This window comes from Mixophyes fleayi, chromosome 5, assembly GCF_038048845.1.
Source record: "Mixophyes fleayi isolate aMixFle1 chromosome 5, aMixFle1.hap1, whole genome shotgun sequence".
Taxonomy (NCBI): Eukaryota; Metazoa; Chordata; class Amphibia; order Anura; family Limnodynastidae; genus Mixophyes; species Mixophyes fleayi.
In genome coordinates this window covers 58,033,143-58,052,031 of record NC_134406.1, presented here as the reverse complement: position 1 = coordinate 58,052,031, position 18,889 = coordinate 58,033,143, and the positions used below count along the sequence as shown (strand labels likewise).

The 18,889-nt window shown below is 41.1% G+C and overlaps 1 protein-coding gene across 1 annotated transcript in view; it reads left to right on the top strand.

Moving 5' to 3' along the window:
* SPMIP4 (sperm microtubule inner protein 4) overlaps positions 1 to 18,081 on the top strand; it is a 66,388-nt gene extending 48,307 nt beyond the window's left edge. Inside the window, exons 8-9 of the mRNA XM_075211443.1 lie at positions 298 to 389; positions 17,155 to 18,081. Of these exons, the coding sequence (XP_075067544.1) occupies positions 298 to 389; positions 17,155 to 17,898 (836 nt within the window). The 3' untranslated portion in view covers positions 17,899 to 18,081. The remainder of the gene's footprint in view (positions 1 to 297; positions 390 to 17,154) is intronic.
* Positions 18,082 to 18,889: the final 808 nt, after the last annotated feature.

Here is an 18,889-nt window from a genome sequence, read left to right as displayed (position 1 = left end):
ATCCAGAGAGTCCCTGTTTTTCAGTATTGATTGCAAATGTACAATAAAATGTAAAGTTTTTCTGCATGTTACCATTTTTACCATCTGTTCTTATTCTATACAGTAGTTCTTATAGGAAAATAGTTATTGTAGGGGAGTATTCAAATTTGAAATAGAGCTCTCCCCCATGAGTGATGTGCTTAGATGCAACAACCCAACAGCAATGTATGTCCCTGCCTTTGAGTTTATTCCCTGTACAGTCATTGCAGATGTTAATTGTTAAGGAATATCTAATTAAAATGTTTGGTTCATCTTTAGATCATGGGGAAATTAACCCATTACAACTTGACGATTTTCATGAGAAGGTTATTGACAACATAACTGGAAGGACAAACGAAAATACAGAAATGGTAAAGTATTTTATGTGGCTTTTCTTGAGTCAATACAATAATGGTCAGAAAAGTTCTGGTTGCTCAAACAATCATTCTGGAGTTGCTTACTACATTCTGCCATATTTCTATAAAAATGTATAAAAAAAAAACATCTTACACCTTTACCCACTAGAAGTAATTTACGATTTGTAAATTGCAGTCATATTGGCTGACCTGGAATTTTCAGGGGATGCCGAAATGTTACCACAGTGTGGCAACATGCCTGGTGCAGGGAACAGAATAAAAAATGTACCTCAGAGTCACTGTGGCCTGATGATTTGCACCATCTTGCTCAGGGCCTGATTAAGGGTTCTGGCCGCCTAGGCTAATACGGCTGCAGCGCCCCCCTTCCCCAGGTGTATAGGAATACTCCTGAATATGAATGTTCAGGTGTAGTCTCCAGCATTCAAATTTAGACAGATTGTGCCATTGTCTCTTACCTGTTCTTGCTCTTCTCTCTTGCAACTTTGTTATCCTCTCGCTGGCTTCTGGAAAGTTGGGGTCCTGTTTTGAAAATGCAAAAATGTATTATAATGCAAAATGTTAACAAACCCTGAATGATTAGGCCCTTTAGTTAAAACAAAACACTCAATTATATATAAGTAATAACTGAACATTTGTGGTCAATCAAATATAAACCTCTATCAGCCCCATCTCACTAATATTTAGTATTCTAGTGATTGCTGAGACGACAGAGAGCATCCATGTAACCGCCACACAATCATGAGATTATGCCCCCAAACCTACTCTTTTTTTTTAAATACCCCCTGCAGGCATTTTCACTACCCCCCGCAGCCATTGCTCCCCCTGCAGCCATTTTGCTTACCCCCTCCTACAGCCATTGCTCCCCGTGCAGTCATTTTCCTTACCCCCTCCTACAGCCATTGCCCCCTGCAGCCATTTTCATTATCCCCCAACACAGCCATTTTCCTTAACACCCCCCCCCCCCTGCAGCAATTTTCCTTCCCTCCCAACCTGCATCGTTTCCCCCTCCTTGCAGCCATTTTCCTCACCTTTCCCCCCTGCAGCCATTTTCCTTAACCCCCCCTGCAGCCATTTTCCTTACCTCCCACCCTGCATCCATCCCCCCCGCAGTCATTTTCCTTACCTCCCCCCTGTAGCTATTTTCCTCACCTCCCACCTCTGCAGTCATTTTCCTTACCTCCCATCTGCAGCTATCCCCCCTGTCACATCAAAACTCCCCCAGCCACATATATCTGCCCCTCTCCTCTGCCCTCCTTCACACATATCAACGTCTCTCCCTCCCTATAGATTTGTATGACAGCCCCCTTCTTCCTCCCTATAGATTTGTATGCAGATCCCCCTCCCTCCCTATAAATTTGTATGACAGCCCCCTTCTCCCTCCCTATAGATTTGTATGGCAGATTCCCTCCCCCCTCCCTCCCTATAGATTTGCATGGCAGTCCCCCCTCTCCCTCCCTATAGATTTGTATGGCAGTCCCCCTCTCTTCCTGTAGATTTGTATGGCAGCCCCCTCACTTACCTGTAGTTGTGCTGGCCAGCGTCGCTCCTCGCTCCTCAGATAAGAAGACAGGAAGTGAAGACTTCCTGCTTCCTGTCTGCTGCACAGCATTGTGGGTGACCATACAGCAACAGGCAGCCTAGCGATTGGCTGCCTGTTGCTGACCACTGACCACCAATGATTTTGATTGGTGGTTGAGTGTGTACTAAAGCTGTCACACAGTGAGGCACTGTGAGGCACCAAAAGTAACTAAAGACATTATTTTTCTTGTCAGATGTTTACAGCTATGAGAAATATAAATAGTTTTGGATAAATACTGGATCAAGTGACACATAAATAAAATTGACTTATGTGCGCAGCAGACTTATGTATGCCGCCCATGCTGGCCAACTTATAGGTGGGGTGACGAGTGTGGGAGGGGGCTTGGTTAGCCATTACGCCACTGTAGTCCCGCCCCATGCTTTGAATCACGGGTTTGCGATGCGAGGAGTAAGCAGCGATGCGATTTGCGCCATTATGAGCTCCACCAGTATCTCAAAGACTGTAAATTAAAAATATATATTTAACTAATTATGGTTTAAATGCATAAGTGTGGGCGTCATTGTGCATTGTCTATCTATCTCCTTGATAGAGTCTTGTTTATTGTACATTACTTACTGTATTTTAGAGATGGACGGGCTTGGTTCCCCGAGATCCGAATCCTACCGAATTTAGCCTATCCGAGTACCGAGCCGAGCACGCTCGGTACTCTCCCGCCCATTCGAAATCAAAATCGAGGCAAAACATCATCGCGACGTATTCGTATTTCAGAGCTCGGTTCTCGAGAGATTTGAAAAGCATAAATACCCGCCTCCACAGCACTCCATCGCCATTTGACAGAGGGAGAGAGCAGGGTTAGCTCAGAGGCTGTATTAGAGCAGGGACAGAGCAAGAATTGTACACCTTATTCTTTGTATTATTATTATTATTTAATTTCTAATCTATTCAATTATATTATTAATTCCAATTCTATTAGCAATTGTTAGAGCAGGAAGAGAGGAGGATTGAGGAGGGTTTTTGTCATAGTCATATTTGTCAGCAGTATCTAATACAATATTTTGCACTACAAGTGCTTTGGGGTGTCACAAATTCCCCATTGTGAAACACTAATTTTTCTGGCTGTCAAAAGTGATATTTATCAGCAGTATTTCTACAATTTTTTGCACTAAAAGTGCTTTGGGTGTCCCATATTCCCCAGTGAGAAACATTAATATTTCTGGCTGTCAAAAGTGATATTTGTCAGAAGGATCTATACAATTTTTGGCACTACAAGTGCTTTGGGGTGTTCCATATTCCCCAGTGTGAAACACTAATTTTTCTGGCTGTCAAAAGTCATATTTGTCAGCAGTATCTAATACAATATTTTGCACTACAAGTACTTTGGGGTGTCCCATATTCCCCAGTCTGAAACATTAATTTTTCTGGCTGTCAAAAGTGATATTTGTCAGCAGGATCTATACAATTTTTGGCACTACAAGTGCTTTGGGGTGTCCCATATTCCCCAGTGTGAAACACTAATTTTTCTGGCTGTCAAAAGTCATATTTGTCAGCAGTATCTAATACAACATTTTGCACTACAAGTGCTTTGGGTGTCCCATATTCCCCAGTCTGAAACATTAATTTTTCTGGCTGTCAAAAGTGATATTTATCAGCAGGATCTAATACAATATTTTGCACTACAAGTGCTTTGGGGTGTCCCATATTCCCCAGTGTGAAACATTAATTTTTCTGGCTGTCAAAAGTGATATTTATCAGGAGTATTTCTACCATTTTTTGCACTACAAATGCTTTTGGGTGTCCCATATTTCCCAGTGTGAAACATTAATTTTTCTGGCTGTCAAAAGTGATATTTGTCAGCAGAATCTATACAATTTTTTGCACTACAAGTGCTTTGGGGTGTCCCATATTCCCCAGTGTGAAACATTCATTTTTCTCGCGGTCAAAAGTGATATTTATCAGCAGTATTTCTACCATTTTTTGCACTACAAGTGCATTGGGGTGTCCCATATTCCCCACTGTGAAACACTAATTTTTCTGGCTGTTAAAAGTGATATTTATCAGCAGTATCTATACAATATTTTGCAGGCTCATTAAAATAGATTCAAAGCAGTCCACATATGAGCAGAATCAGCAAGCAGGTGCTGGCACCAGTCCTGATGGTAGTCTTCCCTGTACGTCAACTGGTAAAGCCTATGTAAAAGGTACATAGTCTTTTAAATCAGGGAATAAAAAACACACCAAAAAACTTGGGACTTGGGGCATTTCTATATCACGTACAGTCTTGAAAGGCTGCTGTTTTGGCAATTTCTCAATAAGGGTAGGGTGTCATACACAGACTGATCCCAAACTGGCTTTGTCCATTTCAATTTATATTGTACAGTCTATAACGGCTGAATTTTTTACTATTTTCTACAAGTGGAGGGGGGCCTATAGAGACAGAAACCAAACTGCCTTTGTCCATTTCAATTTATATTGTACAGTCTATAACGGCTGAATTTTTTACTATTTTTTACAAGTGGAGGGGGGTCTAGAGACACAGAAACCAAACTGCCTTTGTCCATTTCTTTACATATTTAACTATACGTGTAGGGTATAATATACACCCAAAGACCATGGTTGCATTGCCAATATGAATAGATGGAGAGGAAGACAATCTGGTTTGTGTGTAGAATGACGGCCTACCAGGAATTAAACTGTTATTTTTCATAATAATATAGCTTTACAATTACATTACTTATCCAAGAACCAGGTGGAGCACTAAATTCGGTTATTTTATGCCCAAAAACATTGATTTTTCAGCAAAATTGCAAAACAAAACCAAACAAAACCAAAACACGCAAGGGCGGTTTGGCAAAACCAAAACCAAAACACGACGGTAATCCAGATCCAAAACCAAAACCAAAACACGGGGGTCAGTGAGCATCTCTAGTTGTTATGTTCTGCGCGTATGTACAGACTCTGTCTCAGATTAATGAGCTGAAGGGCTCTGCTGGGCAATGCCTACGTGAAATTCACCATCCACAGACTGGCAGAGCTTTCCCTGGGCTCTGAAAGTTTAACAGCATAGAGCAGAGGTGCTCAAACCCAGTCCTCAAGAGCTACCGACAGGTCATGTTTTCAGGATTTCTGTCTGTAGCAACCAGGGGAATAAACCCAGAAAAATAGATTAACTCATCTGTACGTGATTAAAGTAATCCTGTAAACATGACCTGTTTGTAGCTCTTGAGTACTGAATTTGAACCCCTCTGGTAAAGAATTATGTAAAGAACAGTAATCTAATAATGTAACCTGGTCATATTCTCTTCTAAACTAAACAAGTGATATAAAAATATGTATGGTCCACTGTTTGCTGATATTTAAAGTGTGCCTGTCTCCTATAGCGGAGGCAGCCATTTTGTGAGCTACGCCTACATTCAGCCTATACATTCATTAGGATATTTTTGCAGGTTACCAAACAAACAAACCTATTCCGAAATCACATTTGTGGTTGCTCACCTTTGCGCTATATGACATAGTGTAGCTGATTCTCTGGCTCAACCACAACTATTTAGTCATTTCCGACAATCCACTTTAATTTCGAATGGGAAGAAAACAATGCGGGTCTCTACGCTGGAGGATGTTCTTTTGTAGCAACCAAGGACTGGAGGCGTGTCCTATGAATGTAGTATCCAATCAGGTAACACATTCACTACACACACCTCCTTAATTTATTACATTACTCTGCCGAGATGATGGAGGCCATGGTGGCAGGCAAGTGTGACTTGATAGATAAAATACAATTAAAATAATATTCTTGCCTTTGTCAAGTTGCTGGTTTGGGCCCCATTCTCCCTCCACCCTTAAAAGAAAAAACATATAAAGGAGTTAGGGTAATCTGACCATTGGGTCCTAGATGGGAGACTAGGCCCAGCAATTCTTGCTAGTAGATATCCAGGCGATAGCTGGCAGGGAATGCTGGGACTTGTAGTTTCACAACACTTGGAGAGCCATTGGTTGGCCCAGCCTGCACTAGTGGATGAACAGGCTCTAATAATACCTTTGTGCTTGTCGTCCTCCATGGACTGTTTCTCTGATGTTGAAACTAACTTGTTTTAGACAGGTTAAGACAGAATTCTAAAGGCTTATCACTGTGGCTGAAATTAAAGGTGTTTTCTGATTGGATGACTGTGACTGTTGTTCAATCAGATGTGGCCACTCATTTCAGTAGGAAAGCTCTCGTGGAATGCTCTCAATATGAGGACACCTGCGTCTAAGTGGAAATACCCTTACGGATGTCTTTGTCAAGGCACCTGTAAAATTCCCTCCACAGGTGGAAATTCCTTTCAGTTTGAAATCATGACCATTTCATGTCAGTTTACAGTCAGAAGTACTGAAAAAAAATGACCATGAAATACTTAGCACAATACGAATTACATGTCACCTCTGATAGTTTTCTCAATGGAATAATAATTTTCCCTATGTAATATTTTTTTTCTCCATCACCCGGAATGGAATTTTTAATCTCCACATTGCATATGGCAATGATACTCATGGAATTCATCCATCAGTGTTTAGTCTACATGGAAAAAGAGATCCTGCCCCTTTTAATGTTGTTTATAACAGTTAAGTGCCGATTGTCAGATAAGGGTTAATAGCGCTCTAGATAAAGCAGTTTTGAGCCCAGACGGGTTATCAGCCCTGAACACTGGTTACAAGATTAATCTAATTTCCGACAAGACTTCCTTTTCCCTCAACTGATTCTACTCAGCCATTTGCCCTGTCATTGGCCGTTGAGAGCAGGCTGGATTACCAGGGGCCTATTAAAACCTTTTGCTCTGTGAAACAATAAAGAGAGCGTATCCTATCGCAAAGGAACATCGTTACATTCGAGTCAATTTCAGCTCCATTTGAAAGGTTGTGATTTATAAACAACTGAAACAATCATTAGTGGTTTTAATGAGACCTCACCATTAACAAGTACAAACTTTTTATTTTTTCAATGGGGTTCCTAATGCATTCCGATTGTTTTCAACTTCCTTTGACATTTTATTTTCCTCTTTGTAGGCAGTGTTTCATTTTTTTTTTTCAGATGTTTTACTGTGTTTTGTTTTGTGCCGTTACCACTTAACTGAAGCCCACACAATAGCTATGGAGTACAGAAACGGGGTGCAGCCTAGGGCCACAATTAAAGGGGGGCTTCTCAAGCGTCCATTAGTATAATAAAAAATGATCAACAGTATAGTTCTCACAATATAGAATGGACCCTATAACAGCTATATATTGTGACTCAAGAGTCCCATCCGAAGATGAGACCTAAGATTACTGCCTAGTCACCCCCCACCCTTAGAAAGAACAGATCAGTATGCAGATACTTTAACATTGCATGGTGCTGTGTTATTAAACCATCCAACTTACACCAGTCACCGGTGATATACCCAAGTGATCCACCATTAATGCACAATTGCAATCAGGTCTGATGTGTATATAAATGTGCCATTAGCTTCTTCATTTGAGTAAATTCATTCTATAAAGTGCTGTGTGCTAATTGATTATCTATTTACTGGCAGCCAATGGGTATATTTGCATTTAAGGTTCAGGCCTAGCTTTCCACATTACTGGAGTAAAGGTTTTCTATGTGAGTTTTTTGGATGGGTTTAACCTGGCATTGTCTGGTTTTATGTTTATGCGTTTGTCTACTGGTCTGGAATCTTCTTTTCCTCTGTGCATGGCTCCTGGGTTACCTCTATTATTTTGGATTCAGATTCTGTAGCATCTTCTGCCTGTCTGACTTACCTGGCTGCCATTCTGTCCCAGTGGTTTGAGGTCTGTGATTGTACAGATCCTATAATTGTAGTGAGTTAATTAAAGTGGAAAGTGTCACTGCATACCTGTAACAATTCCCAACACTGGAAAACCAGACCTTACTTTATAGGAAATAGACTAGTCCCAATCGGGGTATGCGAGGACAGGAACGCCATGCACACAGACACCGCATTAAGCTGCTCCTACACTCACTGAGAGGAGTAATGGTAAACAATTTAAAGTGTTACACTACCTTTAGTTGGTCCAAGACTTAATGCCATTTGTTGAGAGTGACTGGCATTACTGGCAGAAGAAGATGGCATGTGATTGGATGTGAGTGTCACATCATACGATCAGCTGGGTGTAGTGCAAGCCTTTTCATGAGCAGGGTAATGCCAGGGGAAATGTGGGAAAGACACAGGTCGTTTTTTAAATATCATTTAGAATGTTTTAGGCATGTGCTCCAAATTAGGGGGAAAAAAACCCTTTATATGGAAAACCTGAACCCTCGGGATTCCAGATAATAGATCCCACACCTCTATTTATACACTACAGCCAACGTGGATCCAAAGTATTCTTGTGTTTCAGGGGCTAGCAATATGGAAGTCGTTTTATTTATTTATTATGTTATGTAGAGTATTTTTATATAAAGCCTACAAGGTTCTATCATTTTATGTAGCACAATTAAGCTAACAATTTAGTTTTTGGTGCCTACAACGAAGAGTGACTTTTCCACCGATCATACCATTCAGTACACAACAGTACCCAACACTTGTGTGCCCTGCCGGTAAGCTGATGTTTTCATTGTTTGTTTTCGTCCTACTCTTACTTAAAGGACTACTAGTTGGGAATATAATTAAGATACTTGAATATATTCCAGTGCTGGTTATGGCACTCTTATGTTCTGGTTTTGCTGGGTTCCTGGAGAATGGCATTCTGTAGCCCCAGGTGTGTAGACGTTCCTTCAGCTGGTCCTCAGTGCAGCCGCAGCCCCTTTTCTTCCAATATCGTCTTGCACTTGATGCATTCCACAACACCTGTTTTTTTTGCACTGGTACACCTGGATGCCCGGGGTTTCTCTTAGGGTTAGGATAATTGAGCCCCAAGTCAAAGCATAATAAAACCCTCTTTCCAAACAAAGCTCTAATGGGCATATTCAATTCTTGGTGGAAACGCTGAAAATCCCGCGGTCCGCGAACTATTACTGTTATTACGGTAATAGTGTGCGGTAAAACAGTTAATACAGTAATTTTCTCACTGGATTTCAGCTCGCAGCTCCCTGAGCCGCGAGCTGAAATCCAGCTGACTATTACCGTATTAACGGTAATAGTTTTTCCACGGCGCGGAAAACAAAGAATTGAATATGCCCCTAAATGTTAGTAAAACAATCCTCAGTGAAACCCTGGCCCCTGCTCTACAAACTTAATTTTAAAAAATATCTTAATTTACTATAAAATGTCAGGCGGGTATGTGGTAGAGAATTGGTTTTGGGTGATCATAGAATATAGTGAGTATGTATGTAGAGATTTTATGAGTTTGGCTTATAAATATAAGTATAAAGAATGAGCTCAATCAGTTGCAATTTGATGAGTTGCAAAAAAGTCCTGTCTTAACCTACCAAAAACTGTCAGTGACATAGTGATTTAGAAGCGTGGCCTAATGACGGCTAGGGTCATGGTCTAGACCAGGCCTGGCCAACCTGTGGTTCTCCAGCTGTTGTGAAACTACAAGCCCAAACATGCTTTGCAAGTAGATAGACAGCTGATAGTGCTGTCAGGGCATGATGGGACTTGTAGTTTCACAACCCCTGGAGAGCCACAGGTTGGCCAAGCCTGGTCTGGATCATGGAGGATATGACCCGGTAACTAACAATTAACAACTTTATTAACAATTTTACCTATAGCATTGTTCTTATCTGTTCTATGACAAATTCCACAAGATACTTACAGTTCGTGTAGGGTTATTTAATAGCTAAAAAAAAAATCTTAAGGTTTTTTTGTTTTTTTTTCTGCATCAATCTTCTGCAGTTTGTATCATTTTTTCTGAGGCAAAGGCATCAGGGGACTCCTTTGTCAACACTGCCTTCTCTCACAGCATTGCCAAACATACCCCTAAGGGTTTTAAAATTGATTATGAGGAATAATATTACCATAAAGAATACAAGGAGGAGCGTAGAAGCCGTGAGGTACACCAGGGTAATGTTGTTATGGGGCATTTTTGCCAGAGCCTGGCTCCTCACTGTTGCTGGCTTGCTCCTCACTTGCATATTTGCATTTTTCATATTGGCTTTTTTGGTATTGCCAATCTCGGTATTTGCATTCTCCTCATTTAAATTCTGCATGATCGCAGTCTTTGGTGCCTCCGTTCCAGTATCGTGAATATTCTGATCATCATTACCAGTGCCGGTGTCATCAATTGCTTGATTCTCAAGGCTGTTGTCATCAAGTGTAGCATTAAGACCGGTGTCATCAAGTAGATTCTTGTTTTGGCCGGTGTCATCACGTACAGAACTGTTTTGGCCGGTGTCATGAAGTAAATCATTCTCAAAGCCGTTACCATCAACTGAAGAGTTGTTATGTCCAGTGTCCAGTTTCAAGTCCGAAATCTCCTTCTTTAAAGGCTCTCTGTAGAGCGGTGCTCCCTCCGCCGCGAGCATCAGTGCCAACAGGAGCACGATGCCGGGCATCGGATGTCCCTTAGAGCTCATACCTCTGCACAGTCGGTAAACTCTTCAAGGACTGCCGGACCCCTGGACGTCTCCACGGTAAAGTTGAGCTGCGGAGACGTCACAGACTGCTCGCGCTATTGTGCGGTAACATCTTTGTGAAGCCCACGTGTGCGTAATCAGGGGCTCCCCCGCGGGGCCATCTAAAATTACAGGGACGGATATTCCTAAGGGACCCCAAATATTTTCGGAAATTGATCTGGGAGCATTTTTTTTGTAAACGGGGCATGCACTATATTGCACCGTGCACTGCACCTTAATAAGATGTTATTGCTTCCCTCTTAGGCTGCGTTCTCAAATGCTGCAGCTCACCTAACTTTAATAAATGCAAACACGCAATGTACCGACAGCTATGCCACCTGCGCGGGAACTACAAGTCCCAGCAGACCAGACAGAAGCCATTCGGAGTCTGCTGGCACTTGTAGTTCTGTCACAGGCGTGAGAGCCACAGTTTGCTGAAACGTGAATCAGTTCTAAATAAACAATGCCTGTAACTGGATAGCGTGTAGAGAAACATATAGGATATATGTATCTCACAGAATACACCATTTATTACCAATCAATCAGAAGTATCAGAATCATAAGTATCAGAATCATTGGAGTTTTTGTTTTAAAGCAGTTCCCATCATGACTTTCAGCCTCACCCAGATTCCTGGCACAGTAGTGAACAAGCACTAGGCATCACATTCACACTCAAAGGAAGTTGCTTAAAGAACTGAAAGTCTAATTAGGATTGTTACAATTAGTTCTGTACTAATGGCTGCTACATCAGTACAAAGGAAAATAAATGACTAATGTTCTTTGTTACAGTGATTAACGCTTTTGCAGTGGCTGGATTTTGTGTGTATTAATATGCCCATGAGAATAAATGATATGTTTATTAGAAAACATTGAGGAATTCCAAGGACATGTTAAAGGCTTTTACAAAACAGAGGTGACATTGCGATCTAAAACAAATACTGTTGCTGCAGTACCACTTCTTCCCTGAAGGCGGCGATATAGAGGCAAATCGTTCTTAGTGCATCGTTGTTTAACACTTGCAATAACTTGAAAGCTATTGTACTATCATCATCATCACCACCATTTATTTATATAGCGCCACTGATTCCGCAGCACTGTACAGAGAACTCATTCACATCAGTCCCTGCCCCATTGGGGCTTACAGTCTAAATTCCCTAATATATACACAGAGAGAGAGAGAGAGACTAGGGTCAATTTTGATAGCAGCCAATTAACCTACTAGTATGTTTTTGGAGTGTGGGAGAAAACAGGAGCACCTGGAGGAAATTCACGCAAATACGGGGAGAACATACAAACTCCACACAGATAAGGCCATGGAATTGAACTCATGACCGCCTGTGAGGCAGAAGTGCTAACCACTTAGCCACCATGCTGCCCAGTACAATAAATTAGAGATGCTCACTGACCACTGTGAACTGGTTTTGGTTTTGGATCTGGATTAGCTTCGTGTTTTGGATTTGGCAAAACCGACCTCGTGTGTTTTGGTTTTGGATCTGTATTTTTTGGAGAAATTGCTAAAATATGCTAAAATCACATCATTTTGCTCTTTTTTTATTCCTACATTATTAACCTCAATAAAACTAATTTCAAGTCATTTGCAGTCAATTTTGACCACCTCACAGGTCACAATATTATTTTAATACACTTTCGGACAAATACTGCAGCGACCTGGCTGAATGCTAAGCGAGAATCCTGTGTTTGCCCTTGCATAATTACCCTGATTATCACCTCTGGTAGCAGGGCTAGTGCAATTAGTATAGAGTAAGCAAATATGCTTTTAGGTGATTTTCTTTCCCGCAAGTTTAAAATGGAAATCTTTTAACAAACACATGCTGCAGTGTTTAGGAGAAAATATAGTCTACTTTATTTATGTAGGGCATACCTACCAAGAATCCCAATTTTCATAGTACGTCACAATTTTTTTTTTTTTAAAGTCATAAGTCATCTGATCTGTGGTGAAAATGTGTGTTTCCTCATAAAGATATGGGAATGTCGTGGACAAATTGGACTTAGTTTAGGCGGATTAGGGAGTGGTCTAACTTATAAGTTTTGCATGTTGTGACGTATAGTAGGGAACATTTTATTTGGATTAATTGTGCAGCACAATCTTTGTATACAGTATTCTGATATTTAGAAATAACATTAGTATTAATCTCTTATAGTGGATTATGGGAACATACATCCTAACTCCTCCTGATAATGTTTTTGTCCAATAAACTCTCCCAATTATTGTAGAACCTATAGGAATTCATGTCTACAACACCTGTGATTTGCACTGGCTGTTATCCTGGGCCATTAAAAGTTAGGCTGGATACATACTCAGGGCTGCCAAGAGGAATTCAGGGCTTTGGTGCAACAACTTCATGCAGCCCCGCCTTATAGTTGAGCATGGCAAAAAAAAATTCCAAACGTGTGTGTGGGTGTGTTCATACAATTGGGGGCATGGCTATGCATCATTGGCCTGCACCTTACATTGGGCAGAACAGTCACCAAAAATTGGCATTGTCCGACTAGAATCACAACATTTCACAGACTCTCCTGCTCTAGCCTACCTATTCTTGTCACTTTCACCACCTGTGGCTGCTGGTTTCTTTAGTTGCAGTTTGTCTGGATCCTGGAATGTTGGGGGCCCTATTTGAAAAGAAAAATGGATACATTTAGAAAATTCAAACCAGCCCAGGCGTTAAATCAATAGCACCCACAATTAATAATTAGGCCGTCCTCCAGCCCCAACATTAAAATAATAAAATTCCCATTTAATAAATAAACCTATTTCCCTCCCACCAAACAGCCCCAGCAATAAATTAATAGTATTCACATTTAATAAAGATACCTCATTCTCTCCAAACTCACCCCACAAACTCTTATGTTCTGGTTTTGCTGGGTTCCTGGAGAATGGCATTCTGTAGCCCCAGGTGTGTAGATGCTCCTTCAGCTGGTTCTCCGTGCAGCTGCAGCCCCTTTTCTTCCAATATCGTCTTGCACTTGATGCATTCCACAACACCTGTTTTTTTGCACTGGTACACCTGGATGCCCGGGTTTCTCTTAGGGTAAGGGACAGGATATTTGAGCCCCAAGTCAAAGCATAATAAAACCCTCTTTCCAAACAAAGTTCTCAATGTCAGCAAAACAATCCTCAGTGAAACCCTGGCCCCTGCCCTACAAACTTAATTTTAAAAATATCTTAATTTACTATAAAATGTCAGGCGGGTACATGGTAGAGAATTGGTTTTGGGTGATCATTGAATGTAGTGAGTATGGATGTAGAGATTTTATGAGTTTGGCTTATAAATATAAGTATAAAGAATCAACTCAATCAGTTGCAATTTGATGAGTTGCAAAAAAGTCCTGTCTTAACCTAGCAAAAACTGTCAGTGACATAGTGATTTAGAAGCGTGGCCTAATGACAGCTAGGGTCATGGTCTGGACCAGGCCTGGCCAACCTGTGGTTCTCCAGATGTTGTGAAACTACAAGCCCAAACATGCTTTGCCAGTAGATAGACAGCTGATAGCTGTCAGGGCATGATGGGACTTGTAGTTTCACAAGCCTTGGAGAGCCACAGGTTGGCCAGGCCTGGTCTGGACAATGGAGGATATGACCTGGTAGCTAACAATTAACAACTTTATTAACATTTTTACCTATAGCATTGTTCTTATCTGTTCTATGACAAATTCCACAAAAAAATACTTACAGTTCATGTAGGGTTATTTAATAGATACATTTTTTTTCTTAAGCTTTTTTTTTTCCTGCATCGATCTTCTGCAGTTTGTTTTATTTTTTCTCATGAGGCAAAGGCATCAGGGGACTCCTTTGTCGACACTGCCTCCTCTCACAGCATTGCCAAACATAGCCCTCAGTGTCTTCCAATTGTTAATAAGGAATATTATTATCATAATGACTACAAGGAGCAGCGTAGAAGCAGTGAGGCACACCACCGTAACCTTGTTATGGGGTTTAACCGGCATTTTTGCAGGAGCCTGGTTCCTTACTGCTGATGCCTTGCTCCTCATTTGGATATTGGCATTCTTGGCATTAGCATTTTCCTCATTTGAATTATCAATGGTGACAGTCTTTGGTGCCTCAGTCCCATGGTGGATATTCTTATATTCCCTACCACTGCCTCCAATTTCAGTAACCTGACTGCCGATGTCTTCAGTTGCAGAAGACTCACGGCCGGTATTTCAGTTGCAGAATACTCACAGCTGGTAATTCAGTTGCAGAATACTCACAGCTGGTAATTCAGTTGCAGAATACTCACGGCCGGTATCTTCAGTTGCAGAATACTCACTATCGGTATTTCAGTTGCAGAATACTCACGGCCGGTATCTTCAGTTGCAGAATTGTTAATACCGGTGTCTTCAGTTGAAGTATTGTTATTGCCGGTGTCTTCAGTTGCAGAATACTCACTGTCAGTTTGTTCAACTCCGGTCTTCTCATGGTCAGTCATTTCAGTGGCATTATTCTTATGGCCAGAGCGTCCATTATCAGTCTTGTCCAGTCCAATACCTGAAAAGTCGGAAACCTCCTCTGCATCCTTCTTAAAGGGTTGTTCATACAGCGGTGCTCCCTCAGCCATCAGCACCATTACTCCCTCAGCCATCAGCACCAGTGCTAACAACAGCACAATGCTGGGCATCGGTTGTCCTTTTGAGCTCATACCTCTGCTTGGTAAGTAAACTCTTCCCAGGACTGCCGGACCCCTGGCCGTCTCCACGGTAAAGCTGAGCTGCTAATCAGGTTTGGATCATCCAAGGGGCTCCCCCGCGGGGCCATCTAAAATTCCATGGGCGGATAGTCCTAGGGGACCCCAAGTGTTTTCGCAAATTGATCTGGGAGCATTTTTTGTAGGAAACGGGTCATGCACTATTTTGCACCGTATACACTGCACATTGATAAGATTGTATTGCTTCCCCCTTAGGCTCAAATGCTGCAGCTCACCCAACGGTAATAAATTCAATCACGCAATGTACTGTACAGCTATGCCATCTGTGCAAGAACTACAAGTCCCAGCAGATCAGACAGTCAACACGGCATGTAACTGAATAGCGTGTAGAGAAAAGGAAACAAATAGGATATACAGGGCCTGATTAAGGGTTCTGGCCGCCCTAGGCTAATATGGCTGCAGAGCCCCCCCCCCCCCCCCCCACCAATATATAGGTGTATAGGAACGCTCCTGAATATGAATGTTCAGGTGTATTCTCCAGCATTCAAATTTAGATAAATTGTGCCATTGTCTCTTACCTGTTCTTGCTCTTCTCTCTTGCAACTTTGTTATCCTCTCGCTGGCTTCTGGAAAGTTGGCGTCCTGTTTTGAAAATGCAAAAATTTATTATAATGCAAAATGTTAACAAACCCTGAATGATTAGGCCCTTTAGTTAAAACAAAACACTCCATTATGGCCAGCTAAAAGTACCCCATTGTACAGGCATATATAAGCAACATCTGAATATTTGTGGCCAATCAAATACATGCTGCTAGATATGACTTTTTGCAGCCAGAAAAATTATTGTTTCACACTGGGGAATTTGGGACACCCCAAACCAATTGTAGTGCAAAATATTCAATAGATACTGCTGCTAGATATGACTTTTGCAGCCAGAAAAATTATTGTTTCACACTGGGGAATATGGCACACCCCAAAGCACTTGTAGTGCAAAATATTCAATAGATAGTGATACTAGATATGACTTTTTGCAGCCAGAAAAATTATTGTTTCACACTGGGGAATATGGGACACCCCAAAGCACTTGTAGTGCAAAATATTCAATAGATACTGCTGCTAGATATGACTTTTTGTAGCCCAAAAAAATTATTGTTTCACACTAGGAAATATGTAGTGCAAAATATTCCAAAAAATGCCTCCTCTATCCTCCTCTCTTCCTGCTCTAACAATCGCTATAAGAATTGCTAGCAGAATTTCAATAATAATTGAAAGAATAAGGTATACAATAATTGCTCTGTCCCTGCTCTGTAATGCTGCCTGTGACCTAACCCTGCTCTCTCCCTCTGTCAAATGGCGATGGATTGCTGTGGAGGCGGGTATTTAATTATGCATTTCAAATATCGCGAGAACCAAGCCCCGAGATCTGACTATGTCACAATGATGTTTTGCCTCGATTTCGATTCAGAACGGGCGGGAGAGTACCGAGCCTGCTCGGTTCGGTACTCGGATAGGCAAAGTTCGGGTGGGTTCAGATCTCGGGGAACCGAGCCCGCCCATCTCTAGTAATATTGGACTGTTATCTCCAGAAAATTCTCTGAAAGCAATTTGAACGAGCTCTGTATAAAATGTCAACTTGTCAACTTTAAATAGTTTACTGTAAAGCTGAACCACAAATTGCACAATTTACAATTCTATACTAATTGGTAATAGGTAAAAGTTATTTACAGAGGCAGTCAACTAAATATTTAAACAAATTCACAGTTCTCGCTGTGATCACATTTTATGTACTCTGACTTTCTACCTTGTATCTTTAAACCCCTAAATACAGTGATTGAAGTAGGGATGGATACGTTGGTATGCCAAACCGCCATTTCTCCTATCGTCTTCATTGTAAAGCTATCGAGTTCCTTTCACTTACATTCATACCTCCACTTCTAAATTTTCACTTCGATCACTGCCTAAGACAAGTACATAATACTGCATAAAACATTTCAGCGAAAAAAATAATAATTTTGTGATTACTTTTTTCAGAAGCCAACATTTTTATCTACTGTTCTTCATGCCCGACCACTGGACGGACGCATTGCACGTTTACGAGAGGGTCGACGGCCCCTTGTGAAGGAAGATATATGTGTAGATATAAAAAGGGTTAATGCACAGCATACACTTGCATCAGATACAAAATGTGTGACCTGCATGCAATCACCATGCATTTGTGCTGTAACTGGTTACAGCATGGATACCTGCAAAGCTACAGGAAAGGAATACACACAGTGCTCATCCTCAAAGTGGCAGCATAAGGAACCAGATATGTTCAAAATCACTGATACTGAACAGTCTGATGCTTTATACAGAAGGCAGATTACTCCAATACCAACATCTAGTGAACTGGAACTCAACCACTATAAAGACTTACAACCAAGCAGGAAAGAGCAATATATGACTTTTGAAAATGCATTTGGACCCAGTAAACCATTCATGAAAAGCAATCCTGCTAGTGTGGAGGTGAGTTTTGTAGAAGCCCCAAATAGTCATAGCGTATTGAGCCACTGCAACAACCTACATATGGTAAATACACCGGGAGCCATTTATGACCCTGGGAAGAAGTCCTCACACTCATCGCTCCTGAAGGTACAAGACTCTTTCTCAATGTCAGAAGCACATAAGGCTTTCCACCAGAACTTCCCAGATAAGACAAAAGATCTGAGAGATAATTGCCATTCTGGGAGGAGGCACAAGTTTTACGGCTTCCATTCTTTCTATTACCACAATTAACACTAATGATACCCATAAAAATAACACCAGAAAAATAAAAAATGCAATATAATGAAACAGTATAATTTAAATATTTGTGTTGACTGGCTTTTAGCAAGTTGTGTGTGATCAGACTGTCTGTCTGCCTGTACGTACTTACAGTACAGTCCCTACCTACTTACCTGACCTCACAGATGTGTTCTATAACGGACCATCAGCTTACATGGGGAAGCTCATGTAACTAATTTACACTGAGGTCCTAGTTGTGCACCACTATTATGCCACTATCGCACTTACTCTTAAATATAATTTGTATGGCAGATAATGAACCCTTTCTAGGGCAGTAATAAGTGTTAGCGGACACAAAAGGCATTGTATCTGATGTGTAATCAGTAGATGTTTGACTTTGTTGTGATCCTCATCTTAATAAAGACATGCCAGTCTGGCATTGTATGTTAATATCCCTTGCTTAGTTCAATCAACCCCTTTACAGAAATTGCATGAATCACACAGTACTGTGCTCTTGTCAACAATATACCCATAGGGCCTTATTCATTGATGTAAATGGCAAATTTGTGCATACAATCTGCAAAATCACTCTGCGCATGTTTTGTTTTTCAGCCATATCTCTTGCTCCACAGACAGGGCTAGTCTAAGTCCTGATCACTAGTGATGACAGTCTCGTGTGCATGCTATTACATGTGTTTGCAACCAGATGCAAATGTAAAAATGTATTTTATGTACAGTAGACATTCATAACATACTAATAAATGTATTTTATGGAAATAAATTACAATAAAAAAACACTTTTTTTATTTTTGTAATGTTTTATCATTAATGCCTATATTATTAACCGGTGACATTTATTTTGGGGGGAGGGGGTTTCTGTGCTCTTTTTATATTCCACATAGGTATTGGACATACCCTGTAGTGTCTTCCTAGTAAAGCAGAACAGACCTGTTTATCACCACACGTATCTTCACATCCGCTCCTTGTTGTGCGTACGTAGACC